Source organism: Rhinoderma darwinii, chromosome 5, assembly GCF_050947455.1.
Source record: "Rhinoderma darwinii isolate aRhiDar2 chromosome 5, aRhiDar2.hap1, whole genome shotgun sequence".
NCBI classification, from domain to species: domain Eukaryota; kingdom Metazoa; phylum Chordata; class Amphibia; order Anura; family Rhinodermatidae; genus Rhinoderma; species Rhinoderma darwinii.
In genome coordinates, this window is record NC_134691.1 from 46,797,875 (window position 1) to 46,815,573 (window position 17,699).

The window sequence follows — 17,699 nt, forward strand, 5'->3', positions numbered from 1 at the left end:
GTTCTCCATGACTAACCTCTGACTTCCGGCGTCTGCACAGCTCACTCAAAATGAAAGTAGCGCTGGTCACGCATGCGCATAAGCGGGACCAGCGCTCCATTCATTTCTCCGGAGCTGCCGACACAGACCCCGGAAGTCCGAGGTTTGTGATGGAGAACGTCAGGGGACTTTCAAAGTCCCCTGTTCTCCTTATCGCTGCCAGGGATCACACATCTATCCCCTATCCTGTGGAGATCCTGTGGATAGGGGATACATGTCTTTTGTTTAATGGCAGAGCGGGGAGATACCTCCCTGCTCTGCCGTACTGTTCAGTGGCGTCCCGCTGTAGCAGCCATAGCGGCTGCTAGCGGAGCCTGCGGCCATGGTGGGGGCCCGTGCCGGCGGGCGACACGGGCCCCCTCATCCCGCAGGCCCCGTAGCAGCCGCTACTGCTGCTACGGCGGTAGTTACGCCACTGCCTGGGACCAAGATATGAATATTTGAAACATATGGGAAATGTTGCCAAAAGGAGCTTTTTTTTTCTGCCTGGTTAAGTTGGTGACAGGAGTGCTCTAGGCTATTAGGTGTTAGGGTCAGTTCACACAAAGTTTTTTTGCCGCTGATTTTGACGCGGAAACCGCATCGGAATTAGCACCAAAAAACGTCCACTGATTTCAATGGGAGGCAGAGCCGTTTTCATCCCGTGCGGCTTTTGGCCGCTTGCAGGGAAAAAAAAGCAGCATGTCCATTCTTGCTGCGGTTTCCACCTTTGACCTCCTATTAAATCAATGAGAGGCAGAAAAAAACTGTGGCGCTAGTTTCTGAGCATTTTTCGCTGCGCTTTTTGCCCGAGAACCTTGAATTAGCTTCAATGTCCACGGGCGAAAAACGCCACAAAAGAACGCAGAAAAATATGTGCAGGCAGTTCAAAACCTGCCTCACAACTCCTGAAGGAACTCTGAGGCAGATTTTCTCTCACGGCCCTAGGGCTAGTTCACACAGTTTTTTGGCGCTATTTTTGGGACGCGGAAAATGCGTCGGAAACAGCCCTCAAAAAATGGCTGAAGTAATCTCCCATTGATTCCAAGGCAGTTTTTTCCCGCGAGCGTAAAGAAACGCTTGCGGGGAAAAAAAATATGATGCTCTTTCTTCCCGTGTTTCCGACTCTGACCTCCCATTGACTTGTCAATAGGAGGCAAAGAAAGCATTTTTCGCGGTGGCGAGACCAAAAAAACACTCAAAAATTCCGGCAAGAAACTGCAGGCAGGTTAAAATCTGGAGGAATTTTGAGGCAGATTATTTTCTGCCTGCAAAATACTCTGTGAACATTAGAAAAACTATTTCTATGTTGACAACTAAATAAATAAATAAATAAGTAAATAGATAAATAAATAAATAAATAAGTAAATAAAAAGATAAATAAATACATTTATAAATAGATAAATAAGTAAATAAATACATCTGCCCATATATGGCATGATTGTCACTTAGCAACCTTCCCATAGTGATGTCACTCCTGTCTGATATCATACAAATTTGTATTTCTCGAAGTCTTTACCAGATTTATTAGAAATAGTTTCAGCATTTTGCGGCACCGGTAAGTTATTATTATCTATAGAATATACACATCATATCACAGCACACTTTTCTTTGCAGTTTTGGGAACAGTTATGAAAATGTAAAATATAATTGTGTGGGTTATGTTATATTAATAACCACTAATAATAACTAATAGAGAGTATGAAATAATCAACCATGTGTATAGCTGGAGAGAAATAATATTTACGGTTCACATATTAGACATTGGTGAGAATTGTGGGATACAATTGCGTAATATAGAAATGTCCTGGGGTGAAAACACATATAGAACTTGAGGAGGCCTCAGAAACTTGCTTGAGACAGTCATGATAATATTGGTCAGTTATGAGAACTAATATCTACCAGACATCATTAACGTCATGCGTTTTATAACAGCCTATAGTTTAGAATTTGTTTCTAGACAGGATTGTAAGGAGTAGCAGAGGAGGAAATCCCGGACACTGTAATGCCCCATCACATTCACTCGCAAAGACAGAACTGCGTAGCCCCTTATTCTAGATACCGGTGGGGGTCACAGCTCGCTGTCTCCGCCATTCACATATTCTGACACAGAGACAAGATCTTAAATACAGATTTTTTTGGACTGTAAGGCTATGTTCACACGGGGTCTTTTGCCGAGTTTTTTGACGCGGAAACCGCGTCGCAAAACTCGGCAGAAACGGCCCCAGAACGCCTCCCATTGATTTCAATGGGAGGCGTCGGCGTCTTTTTCCCGCGAGCAGTAAAACTGCCTCGCGGGAAAAAGAAGCGACATGCTCTATCTTCGGGCGCTTCCGCGTCCGACCTGCCATTGACTTCAATGGGAGGCAGAAGAAAGCGTGTTTTCTGCCCGCGGCGCTCAATGGCCGCGGGCGAAAAACGGCGCGATAATTGCTGTTCACACGGAGTATTTTGGGGGAGGAATATCTGCCTCAAAATTCCGTTTGGAGCTTTGAGGCAGATATTCCTCCCCCAAAATACTCCGTGTGAACATAGCCTAATAGATAACCTCTATATTTACTGTATGTTATTTACTTATAACCTAGAACACAGATACATTTATAAGTATTTTGGAAAAGTGCTATTTAGAATACTCCTTTCTGTTTCACTATAAACAGGACCATCTATAAGGCTCCGTTCACATCTGTGTCAGGGCTCCGTTCATGGGTTCCGTCAGATCTTTCCGTCAGGGGAACCCATCAACGGAATCCAAACTGAAACAAACAAAATCCATAGGTTTCCGTTTGCATCACCATTGATTTCAATGGTGACGGATCCGGTGCAAATGGTTTCCGTTATGTCACCGTTGTTTAAGATTTTGTCGTTTTGACGGAATCAATACCGTAGTCGACTGCGCTGTTCATTCCGTCAAAACTACGGAACCCTTAAACAACGGTTACAAACGGAAACCATCTGCACCAGATCCGTCACCAATGAAATCAATGGTGATGTAAACGGAAACCTATGGTTTCCATTTGATTCAGATTGGATTCCGGTTATGGGTTCCCCTGACGGAAAGGTCCAACGGAACCCATGAATGGAGCCCTGACACAGATGTGAACGAAGCCTAAGATGCTCATAAAGGATTTAAGGGGTTGTCCAAATTCAGCAAATTAATGTTATTTTTTTGTACAATTAAAAGTTCTGACATTTTTTAATATACTTTCTTAATTAATTCCTCACAGTTTTCAAGAACTCTGTTTGTTGTCCTTCAGTAGGAACATTCATTGTTTACTTCCAATTGAAAAAAATTCTGTCCATGGTCATGTGATGGACTCACAGGTGTTGGGATCGTTACAGTTACAGTATGTGTATCAGAGATGTCTTGTAACGACCCCAGCACCTGTCCATCACATGACCATGGACAGAATTGTTTACACTGAAAGTAAACAATAGATGACAACAAGCAGAGATCTTGAATACCGTGAGGAATTAATACAGAAAGTATATTGGAAAATTGTATAACTTTTAATTATACAAAGAATACCATTAATTTACTGAAACCGGACAACTCCTTTTACATAGTGGATGGTAAGAGCTCCCCCTATACAGCCCCACAAACCAGTGTAAAGACTTCTGACTAAATGTTTCTGCTGTGTTCTTATTTTCTTACAGATAGATAGACATGTCGTCTAAGCATCCGGTAAAACCGCGATGTAAATATATGTTCCAGAGGCGGGAACTAGGACAACCGGTAATTATTCATAATATTACATTATTCCTTCAGACTTTTTCTGTTTAACGAGTATTTCAACCTAATGACCAAACTATTCTCCTCAATCTTAACCTTGAGGTGTTCCAGATTATGATATGAATATTAGGAAAAAATATTTACCCCTGTGGAGTTTTTTTATTGTAACGTAACATTGAATCACAGGGAGTTAATTAAAGAGGATCTGTCTAGTTTAGTATATGTCTAGTTTAGTATATGTCTAGTTTAGTATATGTCTAGTTTAGTATATGTCTAGTTTAGTATATGTCTAGTTTAGTATATGTCTAGTTTAGTATAGACTTGTATTCCTCATGCATAACGATTCTGGAACATATTTTCTTAGAACTCTGCTTTGCGCCATTCCTCTGTTATTCTTCATAGAAATCTATGAATAAATAAACAACTGGGTGTTACGATTCCCCTTGTCAAAGGTGCGTGTTCCTCCACAGTCTCACTCTTTCAGCACTGATTGGACAGTATCAGACTGTGTAGGGACTCACCCCCAACTCGTAACACCCAGTTGTCAATATATTCATAAATTTATAGGAGGAATAAGAGGAACAGCACAACATAGAGTTCGAAGAAAATGTTTTTTTCATGGGGAACACAAGTATTTACTAAAACAGACATGTCAGGAGAGGTGACAGGTCCTCTTTAACCCCTTAAAGGGAACCTGTCACCAGCATTTCACCTATTGAACTTTACTTATCCCTCACTGGCCGCTGCTATCAAAAGTTAATTGCCGTTATCCCCGCTCCAAAACTCCTCCTCCTCCTGTAAATAACGGTCTGCAAACATTTTGCACTTTTTAGCGTAATAATCCGGTGTCCTTTTGTGCGCACACACCAGAAGAGGACATCAATGCACAAGTGCAGGATTTTGTGCGCTGGAGGAAGGTGAGGAGCTGTCAATCAAAACTAAGGAGGCGGGAAAAACTCGGAAAGACTTTAGGAATGAAGATATGACCCTTTTATGCTCATTAGCATACGGCATGGGAACCCTAAAAAACTAAATACTAAAGCTACAGAGCCGACTAAGAAGACAATTATAGGTTATATAGAAAATATTATTCACCCACTACCACCAGGTATTGCTGGTTTAATAGGTGAAATGCTGGTGACAGGTTCCGTTTAGTGACCAGCCTATTTTAACCCCTTCCCGCTCCTGGACGTACTATTAGGTCATGGTAACTGTATCGTTCGCGCTCCATGACCTAATAATACGTCTCGGGAGTAACGGCCGTTTCGGCCGTCCTCCCGACACACGCAGGAGCTGTGTCTAGTACAGCAGCTGCCGCAGCTCCTACAGCGGGAACCGATTGCTGTGTCCCCGCTGATTAACCCCTTAAAAGCCGCGTTCAATAGAGATGGTGACTATGGCAGCCGGACACCAAACAATGGCGCCCGGCTATGCAATCGACGGAAGCCTAGTGGGTCCTGACAAAGTCAGGACCCACTATGCTTGCTGTCAGTGAGTAGCTGATAGTTCTAATACACTGCACTACGCATGTAGTGCAGTGTATTACAATATCGATCAGGGCCTCCTGCCCTCAAGTCCCCTAGTGGGACAAAGTAATAAAGTAAAAAAAAAAAGAAGAAAAAAGATGTGTAAAAATAAGAAAATAAAAGTTTTAAAAGTAATAAAAGTAAAAATCCCCCTTTTTACCTTATCAGTCCTTTATTATTAATAAAAATATATAAACAAACAAATAAACTATACATAATTGGTATCGCCGTGTCCGTAACGGCCTGAACTACAAAATTATTTCGTAATTTATCCCGCACGGTGAACGCCGTAAAAGAAAATAATAATAAACCGTACCACAATCACAATTGTTTGGTCACTTCACCTCCCAAAAAATGGAATAAAAAGAGATCAAAAAGTCGCACGTACCTAAAAATGGTACTGATCGAAACTACAGTTCGTTACGCAAAAAATACAAAACTTATTTTATTGTGCAAACACCATAAGACATAAAAAACTATAAACATCTGGTATCGCCGTAATCGTATCGCCCCGCAGAATAAAGTAAATATGTCATTTATAGCGCACGGTGAACGGTGTAAAAAAAAATAGAATAAAAAAACAATAGTAGAATTGCTGTTTTTTAGTCACCACGCCACCTAAAAATAGAAGAAAAACTGATCAAAAAGCCGCATGCACCCCAAGAAAACTACAATGAATTCCTCAAGGGGTCTAGTTTCCAAAATGGGGTCACTTTTGGGGGGTTTCCACTGTTTTGGCATCACAAGACCTATTCAAACCTGACATGGTGCCTAATAAAAAAGAGGGCCTCAAATCCACTAGGTGGTCCTTTGCTTCGGAGGCCGGGGCTTCAGTCCATTACCGCACTAGGGCCACATGTGGGATATTTCTCTAAACTGCAGAATCTGGGTAATAAATATTATGTTGCGTTTTTCTGATAAAACCTTTTGTGTTATAAAAAAAATGGTATAAAAAGGATTCATAAACTTTCTAAATGCTGTTGTGAATACTTTGAGGGGTCTAGTTTCTAAAATGGGGTGTTTGATAGGGGTTTCTAATATATGGGCCCCTCAAAGCAACTTCAGAACTGAACTGTAACCTAAAAAAATAAATAAATGAGGCAATACTTCGCTTCTTACATTATACTGATAATGAGCCGTGCCCACCCCGAGATAACCCCAGTTTTGACCGTTTGTATAAACAGAGACCCCTATTAGACCGTTTCAGTGCCCGGTTTTCCCAAGCATACACCCCCGAGAAGTGTATTTCTATTGATGAGACCTTGGTACATTTTAAAGGGAGGGTTCAATTCCGCGAGTACCTGCCGGGTAAGAGGGCAAGGTATGGCGTGAAGATGTATAAGCTGTGTGAGAGTGAATCAGGGTATACCTACAAATTTAGGATATATGAAGGGAAGGACAGCAGTATTCAGCCCCCAGAATGCCCCCCCCTTACTGGGAGTTAATGCAAAAATTGTGTGGGATTTGGTGCACCCACTGCTGGACCAGGGTCACCACCTCTACCTGGATAATTTTTATACCAGTGTCCGACTCCTCAACTGCCTCGCTTCCAGTCCTGCGGCATGCGGCACTGCTAGAAGAAACCTGAGAGGCCTCCCTAAGACACTGCTTGGGCAAACACTCAGAAGGGGTGAGAGCAGGGCACAATCTAGCAGCAACATATTGTGTGTCAAGTACAAGAGAGATGTCCTTGTATTGACAACAATACATGGCCACACCAGTACCCATGTACCTGTACGAGGTACCAGTACAGAGACCCCCAAACCAGACTGCATCCTGGACTACAATAGGTACATGGGAGGGGTGGACTTGTCAGATCAAGTCCTGACGCCCTACAGCGCCATGCGGTGTGGTATAAGAAGCCGGCCGTGCACATCATACAGATGGCATTGTACAATGTGTACCTGCTACGTCGATGTACAGGCCAGACGGGAACTTTCCTGGAATTTCAAGAGGTGATTATCAAGAATCTAATCTTTAGGGACCAAGAAGGGGGGGGGGGCACCCAGTACTTCTGGAAGCGAGGCCACACACATCGTACCAGGGCAACACTTTCCAGAAGAAGTTCCCCAAACTGGCAAGAAGGGAAAAAGTCAAAAGAGGTGCAAAGTCTGCTATAAAAGGGGGATAAGGGAGGACACAATATATCAATGTGACACGTGACACGAAAAACCAGAGCTCTGTATGAAAGAGTGTTTTAAAATTTATCATACATCCCTTGGTTTATAATTTACCCCAATTTTACTTACCCTGATGTACTCGGCACAGCTTATCCCCCCTCATCTTTCCCCTCTGAGCCCTGCTGTGTGCCCAGGCAGCTGATAACAGCCACATGTAGGGTATTGTCGTACCCAGGAGAACCCACATTACAGTTTATGGGGTGTATCTCTCCGGTCAAAATGCTCACTACACCTCTAGATGAATGCCTTAAGGGTGTAGTTTTTAAAACGGGGTCACTTCTTGCGGGTTTCAACTGTACTGGTACCTCAGGGGCTTCTGCATACATGACTTCCCACCAGAAAATCCCCAGTAGGCCAAATGGTGGTCCTTTCCTTCTGAGCCCTCCCATGGGCCCAAACGGCAGTTTATCACCACACATGGGGTATTGCGGCACTCAGAACAAATTGCGCAACAGAATGGGGTATTTTGTTTCTTGTGAAAATAAGAAATTTTCAGCCAAAACTACATATTATTGGAAAAAATTAAGCTTGTTTTAATTCCCAGTCCAATTCAAATAAGATTTGTGAAAAAACTATGGGGTCAAAATGGTCACAACACCCATAAATTCCTTGAGGCGCGTAGTTTCCAAAATGGGGTCATTTCTGGTTGGTTTTGATTGCTTTGATACCTCGGGCCTCTGCAAATGCGACATGGCACCCGAAAACCAATCCAGCAAAATCTGGACTCCAAAGTACAAATAGCGCTCCTTTCCTTCTGAGCCCTCCCATGGGCCCAAACGGCAGTTTATCACCACAAATGGGGTATTGCCGCACTCAGGACAAATTGGGCAACAAAATGGAGTATTTTATTTCTTGTGAAAATAAGAATTTTTGAGCTAAAACGACATATTATTGGAAAAAATATTTTTTTTTTATTTCCCAGCCCAATTCAAATAAGTTCTGTGAAGAAACTATGGAGTCTAAATGGTCACATTACCCATAAATGAATTCCTTGAGGGGTGTAGTTTCCAAAATGGGGTCACTTCTGGTGGGTTTCCATTGCTTTGATACCTCTGGGGCTCTGCAAATGCGACATGGCACCCGAAAACCAAACCAGCAAAATCTGCACCCCAAAGAACACACACCGCTCCTTCCCTTCTGAGGCTTCCCATGGGCCCAAACGGCAGTTTATCGCCACAAATGGGGTATTGCTGCACTCAGGAGAAATTGGGCAACAAAATGGGGTATTTTGTTCCCTGTGAAAATAAGAAATTCTGATAAAAAAAAGACATCATATTGGAAAAAATGAAATTTATTTCATTTCACAGCCCAATTCAAATAGGTGCTGTGAAAAAACTGTGCGGTCAAAATTGTAACAACAACCATATTTGAATTCCTTGAGGGGTGTAGTTTCCAAAATGGGGTCACTTCTGGTGGGTTTCCATTGCTTTGATACCTCTGGGGCTCTGCAAATGGGACATGGCACCCGAAAAGCAATCCAGCAAAATCTGGACTCCAACAAACACATAGCGCTCCTTTCCTTCTGAGCCATCCCATGGGCCCAAAGGGCAGTTTATCACCACAAATGGGGTATTGCCGCACTAAGGACAAATTGGGCAACAAAATGGGGTATTTTGTTCCCTGTGAAAATAAGAAATTTTGATCACAAATGACATCTTATTGGAAAAAATTAAATTTTTTTAATTTCACAGCCCAATTCAAATACGTGCTGTGAAAAAACTGTGTGGTCAAAATGGTAACAACAACCATAAATGAATTCCTTGAGGGGTGTAGTTTCCAAAATGGGGTCACTATTGGGGGATTCCTATTGTTTTGGCACCTCAACACCTTTTCAAACCTGGCATGCTGCCTAAAATATATTCTAATAAAAAAAGAAGCCTCAAAATGCACTAGGTGCTTCTTTGCTTCTAGGGCTTGTGTTTTATTCCACGAGCGCAGTAGGGCCACATGTGGGACATTTCTAAAAACTGCAGAATCTGGACAATACATATTTAGTAGTGTTTCTCTGGTAAAACCTTCTGTGTTACAGAAAAAAAATTGAATAAAATTTAAATTCAGCAAGAAAAAAGAAATTTGCAAATTTCACCTCCACTTTGCTTTAATTCCTGTGAAATGCATGAAGGGTTAAAAAACTTTCTAAATGCTGTTTTGAATACTTTGAGGGGTCTAGTTTTTAAAATGGGGTGTTTTATAAGGGTTTCTAATACATAGGCCCCTCAAAACCACTTCAGAACTGAAGAGGTACCTTAAAAAAAAGGCTTTTGAAATGTTATAAAAAATATGAGAAATTGCTGTTTATGTTCTAAGCCTTGTAACGTCCAAGAAAAATAAAAGAATGTTCAAAAAACGATGCCAATCTAAAGTAGACATATGGGAAATGTGAACTAGTAACTATTTTGGGTGGTATAACCGTCTGTTTTACAAGCAGATGCATTTAAATTCGGAAAAATGCTATTTTTTCAAAATTTTCTCTACATTTTGCAATTTTTCACCAATAAACACTGAATATATCGACCAAATTTTACCATGAACATGAAGCTCAATGTGTCACAAGAAAACAATCTCAGAATCGCTTGGATAGGTTTAAGCATTTCGACGTTATTACCACATAAATTGAAATATGTCAGATTAGAAAAATGGGCTCTGAGCCTTAAGGCCAAAACTAGGCTGCATCCTTAAGGGGTTAAACCTTAATGACCAAAGTATTGTTTACGTTTTTCCATCGTCGCATTCCAAGAGCTATAAGAGCTATGTTTTTTGCGGGACAAGTTTTTTTTTTAATAGCACCATTTTGAGGTACATATTGTTTGTTGATTAAGTATTATTAACTTTTTTTGGGGGGGGAATAGAAAAAAACCCAGAAATTTCACCACACTTTTTCGAGTCCTAAATCTTTACAATGTGGTATAAATAACACAATAACTTTATTCAGCGGGTTGTTACGATTGCAACGATACCAAATTTGTATAGATTTTGTATGTTTTACTACTTTTACACAGTAAAAACACTTTTTTTTCAAAATGATTTGTTTTTGTGTCTCCATATTTGAAGAGCCATAACTTTTTTATTGTTCCGCCGATGCAGTTGTATGAGGGCTATTTTTCTGCGGGAAGACTTGTAGTTTTTATTGGTACCATTTTGGAGTAGATGCGACTTTTTGATCATTTTTTGTCACATTTTTTTTTGTCAAGATTCACAGAAAACAGCAATTTTTTCATAGTTTTTTATTTATTTTTTTACGGCATTCACCGTGCGGGTTAGAAATGTAATAGCTTTATAGTTCGGGTCGTTACGGACGCGGCGATATCCAATATGCGTAACTTTTTTTACTTTATTTTGTTTTTTTCATAGTAAAGGAGTTAGTAAGGGGAAAAAGTGGGTTTTTCATTTTTTTTTTCACTTTTTTTTTTATTAACTTTATTAAACTTTTTTTTACTTTTTTACTAGTCCCACGAGGGGACTTTAATATGTGATCGTCCGATCGCTATTATGATACACTGCAATACTTTTGTATTGCAGTGTATTACTTACTGCCTGTCCTTTAAAACGGACAGGCATCTGCTAGGACATGCCTCCGGCATTACCTAGCAGGCATTCACTACAGGCAGACCTGGGGGCCTTTATTAGGCCCCCGGCTGCCATCGAAAACACAGACACTCAGTGATCTTATCACCGGATGTCGGTGGGAGGAGAGGGAGCTCCCTCTCTCCAAAACCACTCAGATGCGGCGCATGCTATTGAGCGCCGCATCTGAGGGGTTAAACGGGTGAGATCGATACAGATATCGATCTCACACGTTCGAGCAGGGACGCCTCCAGCCCTCAGCTACCTCTGGCAGCTGAGAGCAGGGAGATTTGACAGCTCCCTGCTCTGTTTACTTATTCTGATACAGCGGCGTAAAAAGGCTTATGCATCAGAATAAAGCCCATTAGTGGCCGCCGTGAAAAGGCGTATTGGCGGTCACTAATGGGTTAAGCTGACAATAAAGAATACTAATTAATGTGAAAGTGACAATAAATCTTGACAAAGTGATCTATATCCATCACAATCATTGAACACATAGTAACTATTCATCCCCAATACCATGACACCGCTAAATCATCATGGAAAGAGCATTGTGCAGTGACAGGTTTCATCTGTCCCTCTACCTGGAAGGTCCAAGTACTGACAACAACGACACTGGGACGATATAAGATCAGTCCAAACAATTCATTGATAAGAGTCTTGTGAATTACCAGTCAGGGAATGGATACTAGGAAAAGTGCAGGTCGCTAAATAAAAGGGAAACTTTGTGGCTCAGGATGACAAGACTGTACAACTGTTCCCCAGATTATCAGCAGTCACAGCTTTAATTGGGAATTTATCTATAAAAAAGATTTTGTAGAAATTAGTTTTTGCTTAGATATTATCCCCTTCCCGCACCGCACATTTATGGTTCTGGTGGCATGTACTTACTACACAGCGCCAAAAAACGTATGACACAGGAATGGCACGGTGGTTAAAGAGTCATTTTCCATTGATCATTATGATAAAGCCTGATTTAGGTGGTGTTCACACATGGCGTTTTGATACTGCAGATGTTACACTGTAGTTAATGGTAATTTATGCAGTTTCAGGATATGCCATGTACTATTGATGGTGGTTTTGTGGCACTTAGGCTGTGGTTTTCCCATTGAAGCTCTTTGGAAATAGCATCTGAAAATCTGTAATTGCGGTTTTATATAAAGAGAGTTCCATAGGTCAAAGAGAGAGGGCCCCATGGCAAAGATAAATGTGGGCTTCCTATTATGGTACTCTGTTTTGCCACCGAATTTTGCCACCCAGGACAGAAGGCCATGGGGCATATTTCCTTCCTCCATGTCCTTTCATTGACATCTGGGCCAATTGCAGTGGAATCCTGCACAACTAGTGCTGGGCCCCATGTGTCCAAGGGCCCATAGCACCCACATGGGCTGCTTTTTTATATATGGCCGTTGTTCCATATAACTATTTCTTTACTAAAACCAAGTGGAGGGGGGATCCTACATATAAAGTCAATTTATAGTGTATAATTCTAATGCTAAACACAAGGGGGGCAATTTATTAAGACTGGCGTTCCATACAACATGATCTAAAAAAGTAAGATGTGTCTAATTTATTACTGAGGACTCATGCCCGTGAGGTGTGAAGCCACATAGACTATACTATGGGTCAGTAATATGTTTAGCGCAATGAAGGATGTAAATCTACATGTACTGTGCTGATAAGCCATTATTAGGATTTTTAGGGAGCCGTGTAACTTCGCTGTATTGCTTTTATGGATAAACATTTTATAGGATATAGCAAATAATAGAAAGTTTCCCTAAGTTGACTTTTGCATTTACCGCTTCAGCTTCACCTACCTAACCTGGGGTTTGATCTCACAGACCCACACTGCCATTCCTTCAAGTCGGAATATAATAGTTTACATGATCCACATCTGAAAAACTATTTTCAAAGCAAGACCATGCACAAGCGCCTTGTATCAGAGGGATACATAACAAAGGAAAATAAGGTAGGTCTTCTACTGATGTCCCAGGGCAATGATCAGGAAGGCGAGTTTATATGAATGCTCATTTGCCCGATTATTGGCCCATGTAAAAGGACCTTAAGATTACTCCATTTTAGAAAATAAAGTACAGTAAAGAAAAATTACCACAGTCTAATAAAAAAAAAATACATCACAAACACATGCACACACCAATAAATAATATCTTGTAATAAAAGTGCCCCTCACCCTCAATAACATTTCTTCATAGTCAAAATCTGGGATGGTCTGGAACTTTCCATGTCCTAGTACCAGACTATCAGGTGCAAGAATATAAGACTTTTATCATTTATTCTTATATTTTTTTAGGTCAAATGTTCATTGCAACAGTACAACCAGTATAACGACTACATAGACAGGAAAATGGCTCAGCTGGAAAGGCAAACTATGGATGAACAGGTGAGGAAACCTCTTAGGGCTCATTCAGACGAGCGTAAAACTCATCCGTGTGCTGTGCGTGAAAATCAGCACAGCATTCGGACCCATTGATTTCAATGGGGCCGTTCACACATGCAGGAGTTTTCACGCAGCGTGTCCGTTGCGTGAAACTCACTGCATGTCCTATATTGGTACGTTTTTCACCCACCTATCACCCATTGAAGTCAATGTGTGCGTGAAAACCACATCCGTGTGCTGTGTGTGATTTGCGCATCAATTCAATTGAAAATAATAAAAAAAAAAAAGATGTGCTTTGCGAGTGCGTGAATAAAGCACAAGCAAAGCACTCTGATGCATAACGGACCAGATTCTTGCGTGTTTTTCATGCGATTTTGATACGCTCGTGTGAATGTAGCCTTAGGGTATGTGCACACACACTAATTACGTCCGTAATTGACGGACGTATTTCGGCCGCAAGTACCGGACCGAACACAGTGCAGGGAGCCGGGCTCCTAGCATCATACTTATGTACGATGCTAGGAGTCCCTGCCTCGCTGCAGGACAACTGTCCCGTACTGAAAACATGATTACAGTACGGGACAGTTGTCCTGCAGCGAGGCAGGGACTCCTAGCGTCGTACATAACTATGATGCTAGGAGCCCGGCTCCCTGCACTGTGTTCGGTCCGGTACTTGCGGCCGAAATACGTCCGTCAATTACGGACGTAATTAGTGTGTGTGCACAAACCCTTACCTTATAATGGTAAAAAATGCAATTTGTCCTGAAGTTAGCCTTCCCCGACACACACAAACTCCCCACCAAGAAAAAAAAAAAAGCTTACCCGGGTTATTAAAATTGATGGCCTATTCTTAGGATTCAAGTGAATGGGACACGAGTACAATACCTTGTACAGTCTACAAATGTAACAGCGCGAGCAAGTAAAAAAGAAACAGATAACCATGTAAACAACAGCGACGCTGCCCCTTCAAACTGCTGATCAGCGGGGGTGCCGACAGTCAGACCCCCACCAATATAATATTCATGGCCTATCCTAAAGATAGGCCATCAATTTTAATAGCCCGGATAACCCCTTTAATGCGGAAGTTCCAGCGATGTCCGCCACTCTCCAGCCAAGCCGCAGCAAGGTCCCCGGGCTGCAGAGCTGCATTGTCATGAGCGACTGTATGGGATATACCCCCTGCTGGAGGCCACAGATAGATATCTCCTATACGGACTACTGGACTGCTCAGGACAATGCCGTTTGGGATCAATGTCCGTCTGTCGGAGGAACATACTGTAAAGTTATTGAGCTTCAGACATAAGCTGAATTTTTGGAGTTGCACTTTAATAAATGATCTCTATGTTATACATTTCAAACTAAACTTAACCTTTTATGTCCTGCTTTGTTGCAGAATGTAAAGAAGCGGATTGAAGTCATAAATAGAAACAAGTGAGTTTCAATACATAATATATACAATGTCCATTTTGCTATTGTGCCCCCTCTCTTCTATGTATGGCACTGTTTGTGGGGGGTCTGTGATTGCTGCCTCTTTTCATTATTAATAATAATAATAATAATAATAATAATACTAATAATCTTTATTTATATAGCGCCAACATATTACGCAGCACTTTACAATTTAGAGGGAACATGAAACAACAATATCAGACATTACATAGTGACAAAGTTCATTTTCAATTCAAACCAGAGGAGTGAGGACCCTGCTCGCAAGAGCTTACAATCTATGAGGAAATAAGGGAGACACAAAGTGTAAGGGCATGGCCACACGTGGCGGATTTCCTCCGCAACTGTCCGCATCAATGCCGCACAGAATCTGCGTTGCAGATTCTGCTGCGGATCTGCACAAAATGTGCAGTAAATTGATGCGGACTAGCTGCTGCGGACTGCGGTAAAAGTACTTCCCTTCTCCCTATCAGTGCAGGATAGAGAGAAGGGACAGCACTTTCCCTTGTGAAAGTCAAAGAAATTCATACTTACCGGCCGTTGTCTTGGTGACGCGTCCCTCCTTCGGCATCCAGCCCGACCTCCCTGGATGACGCGGCAGTCCATGTGACCGCTGCAGCCTGTTATTGGCCTGTGATTGGCTGCAGCCGTCACTTAGACTGAAACGTCATCCTGGGAGGCCGGACTGGAGACAGAAGCAGGGAGTTCTCGGTAAGTATGAACTTCAATTTTTTTTACAGGTTGCTGTATATTGAGATCGTAGTCACTGTCCAGGGTGCAGAAACAGTTACTGCCGATCGCTTAACTCTTTCAGCACCCTGGACAGTGACTATTTACTGACGTCTCCTAGCAACGCTCCCGTAATTACGGGAGCCCCATTGACTTCCTCAGTCTGGCTGTAGACCTAGAAATACATGGGTCCAGCCAGAATGAAGAAATGTCATGGCAAAAAAGCAAGACGCATCCGCAGCACACATAACATGTGCATGACAGCTGCGGACTTCATTGCGGAATTTAGAATCTCCATTGAAGTAAATGGAGAAATTCCGCCATGAGTCCGCCACTGCTCCGCAACAGACAGAGCATGCTGCGGACACCAAATTCCGCTCCACAGCCTATGCTCCGCAGCGGAATTTTACGCCTCGTCTAAACGAACACTTCTAAATAGAAGTGGAAGGCAATGGAGAAACGGCTCCGCTGCGGATTAACGCTGCGGAGTGTCCGCAGCGGAATTTAAGTGAAATTCCGCCACGTGTGAACCCAGCCTAATAGTGTTTGTTCTGTACAATGGTCCGGCCATTTTTATACACATGCGGTGGTAACATAAAGCTGCATGAGCCGGTCACCAGCCAGTGTCCGTGTATGACGACATGAAGAGAAGGAGTGTGAGGGAATCTTATTCTGATGACTAATCTAAAAGGAGGGCCATGGAAAGGAGTCAGATTAGGGAATGTTATCATTTATAGTGACATTTAGGAGGACCAGTTTTGATGATAAAGTACAAGAACATGTATACAGTCTGTTGTCTTCTATGTATTTCACTCTTTACAATCCTTTCCATTAAATTTAACAGCGCTCAAACAATGAAAAAGATCCGTGAGAGGGAACAATATAAACAACATCTGTTGGAGAGAATGGAGATGGTAAGAACACGGGGCGGATCAGCTTTGCATTTTCCGCTACGGAATCGTTGCATTTTTGTCGCGATTTTTGCGTCTGAAAAGATGCAAAACCGCCAGAAAATTCACAAATCTTAAAACCCATAAACCTTTTCCTTGTATAAATTTAATTAAAAAGCCCATACTTACCTCCCTGGTGTTGCCATAGCGACGGCTCCTTGTTCCCCTGGCTGTTCTCCATGCAGCCCGGGCTCCTAAAATGACGTTTCATCCCATGTGACTGTTGTAGCCAATCATAGGCTGTAACCATCACATGGCTTGCAGCGTCTTTCCTGTAAGCAGGTAGCACGGAGGCCAGACGTGGGGAGCAGGGATACATTGTGGCAATGCTGATACGTTTTGTTTTTTTGTTTTTTTTCTCGGTTCTGCTTTTAGCTGCAGCGATTTTGTCCAAAAATCTTCACTACAATTACTTGCAGTCGTTTGACCAGAGTTCCCTTCATGTAATTCAGGTTGTATGCGCTGCATACTGTTCTGCAGCGCACCCAAACTGTGTGAACATTCCCTAAAAGGGCTGACTCACCAAGACAACTCCATTTAGAATGAAGCGAGAAGTGGGATCAGATGATCATCGTGTGTACGGCTTCTCTACCCCGTGGTGATCAGCTGTTACCAAGAGGAACCTGTGTCTGACCACTTAATTTCCATACGGAGCCTCCCACAGGAGATATGCCCTATGGCTCTATGAGAAGATGCAGGGAACTTGGACGTGTTTATGTGTATTGCATGTAAAAGAGGATTTCCAAGTTACATGCAATGTTTTAATGGTAACTAAACTTTCCAAAAACGTCTGACATGTCATGGTGACATATCAGAAGTTTTGATCGATGGGGGTCCGAGCACTGAGACCCCCACCGATTGCTAAAATGAAGCGGTGAGCACTGAGCCGCTTTGTTTCTGATCGGCTTTTCTAAGAAAGATGAGCAATTGTTGTTCAGGCTCAATAGAAAGTCTATGAGTCTATACACCAAGTGCTCGGCTTTCCGAGAAAAGCCGATCTATAAAGAAACGCTCAGCGCTCACCACTTGTTTTAGCAATTGGTGGGGGTCTCAGTGCTCAGACCCCCACCGATCAAAACTTCTCACATGTCACTATGACATGTCAGAAGTTTTTGGAAAGTTTAGTTACCCTTTAACAATATGGTAGAATATGTGATG

At 42.2% G+C, this 17,699-nt stretch overlaps 1 protein-coding gene across 3 annotated transcripts in view; it reads left to right on the forward strand.

Moving 5' to 3' along the window:
* Positions 1-1,528: 1,528 nt before the first annotated feature.
* The window catches only part of LOC142652397 (fibrous sheath-interacting protein 2-like), a 35,036-nt gene continuing 18,865 nt past the window's right edge, over positions 1,529-17,699 (forward strand). For 2 of the 3 annotated variants that reach the window (XM_075828029.1, XM_075828028.1), the window contains exons 1-6: positions 1,529-1,576; positions 3,673-3,751; positions 12,826-12,987; positions 13,330-13,419; positions 14,810-14,847; positions 16,436-16,505. In XM_075828029.1, coding sequence (XP_075684144.1) covers positions 3,683-3,751; positions 12,826-12,987; positions 13,330-13,419; positions 14,810-14,847; positions 16,436-16,505 — 429 coding nt within the window. In that variant the 5' untranslated portion in view covers positions 1,529-1,576; positions 3,673-3,682. The remainder of the gene's footprint in view (positions 1,577-3,672; positions 3,752-12,825; positions 12,988-13,329; positions 13,420-14,809; positions 14,848-16,435; positions 16,506-17,699) is intronic. The other variant, XM_075828031.1, reaches the window with a different exon arrangement.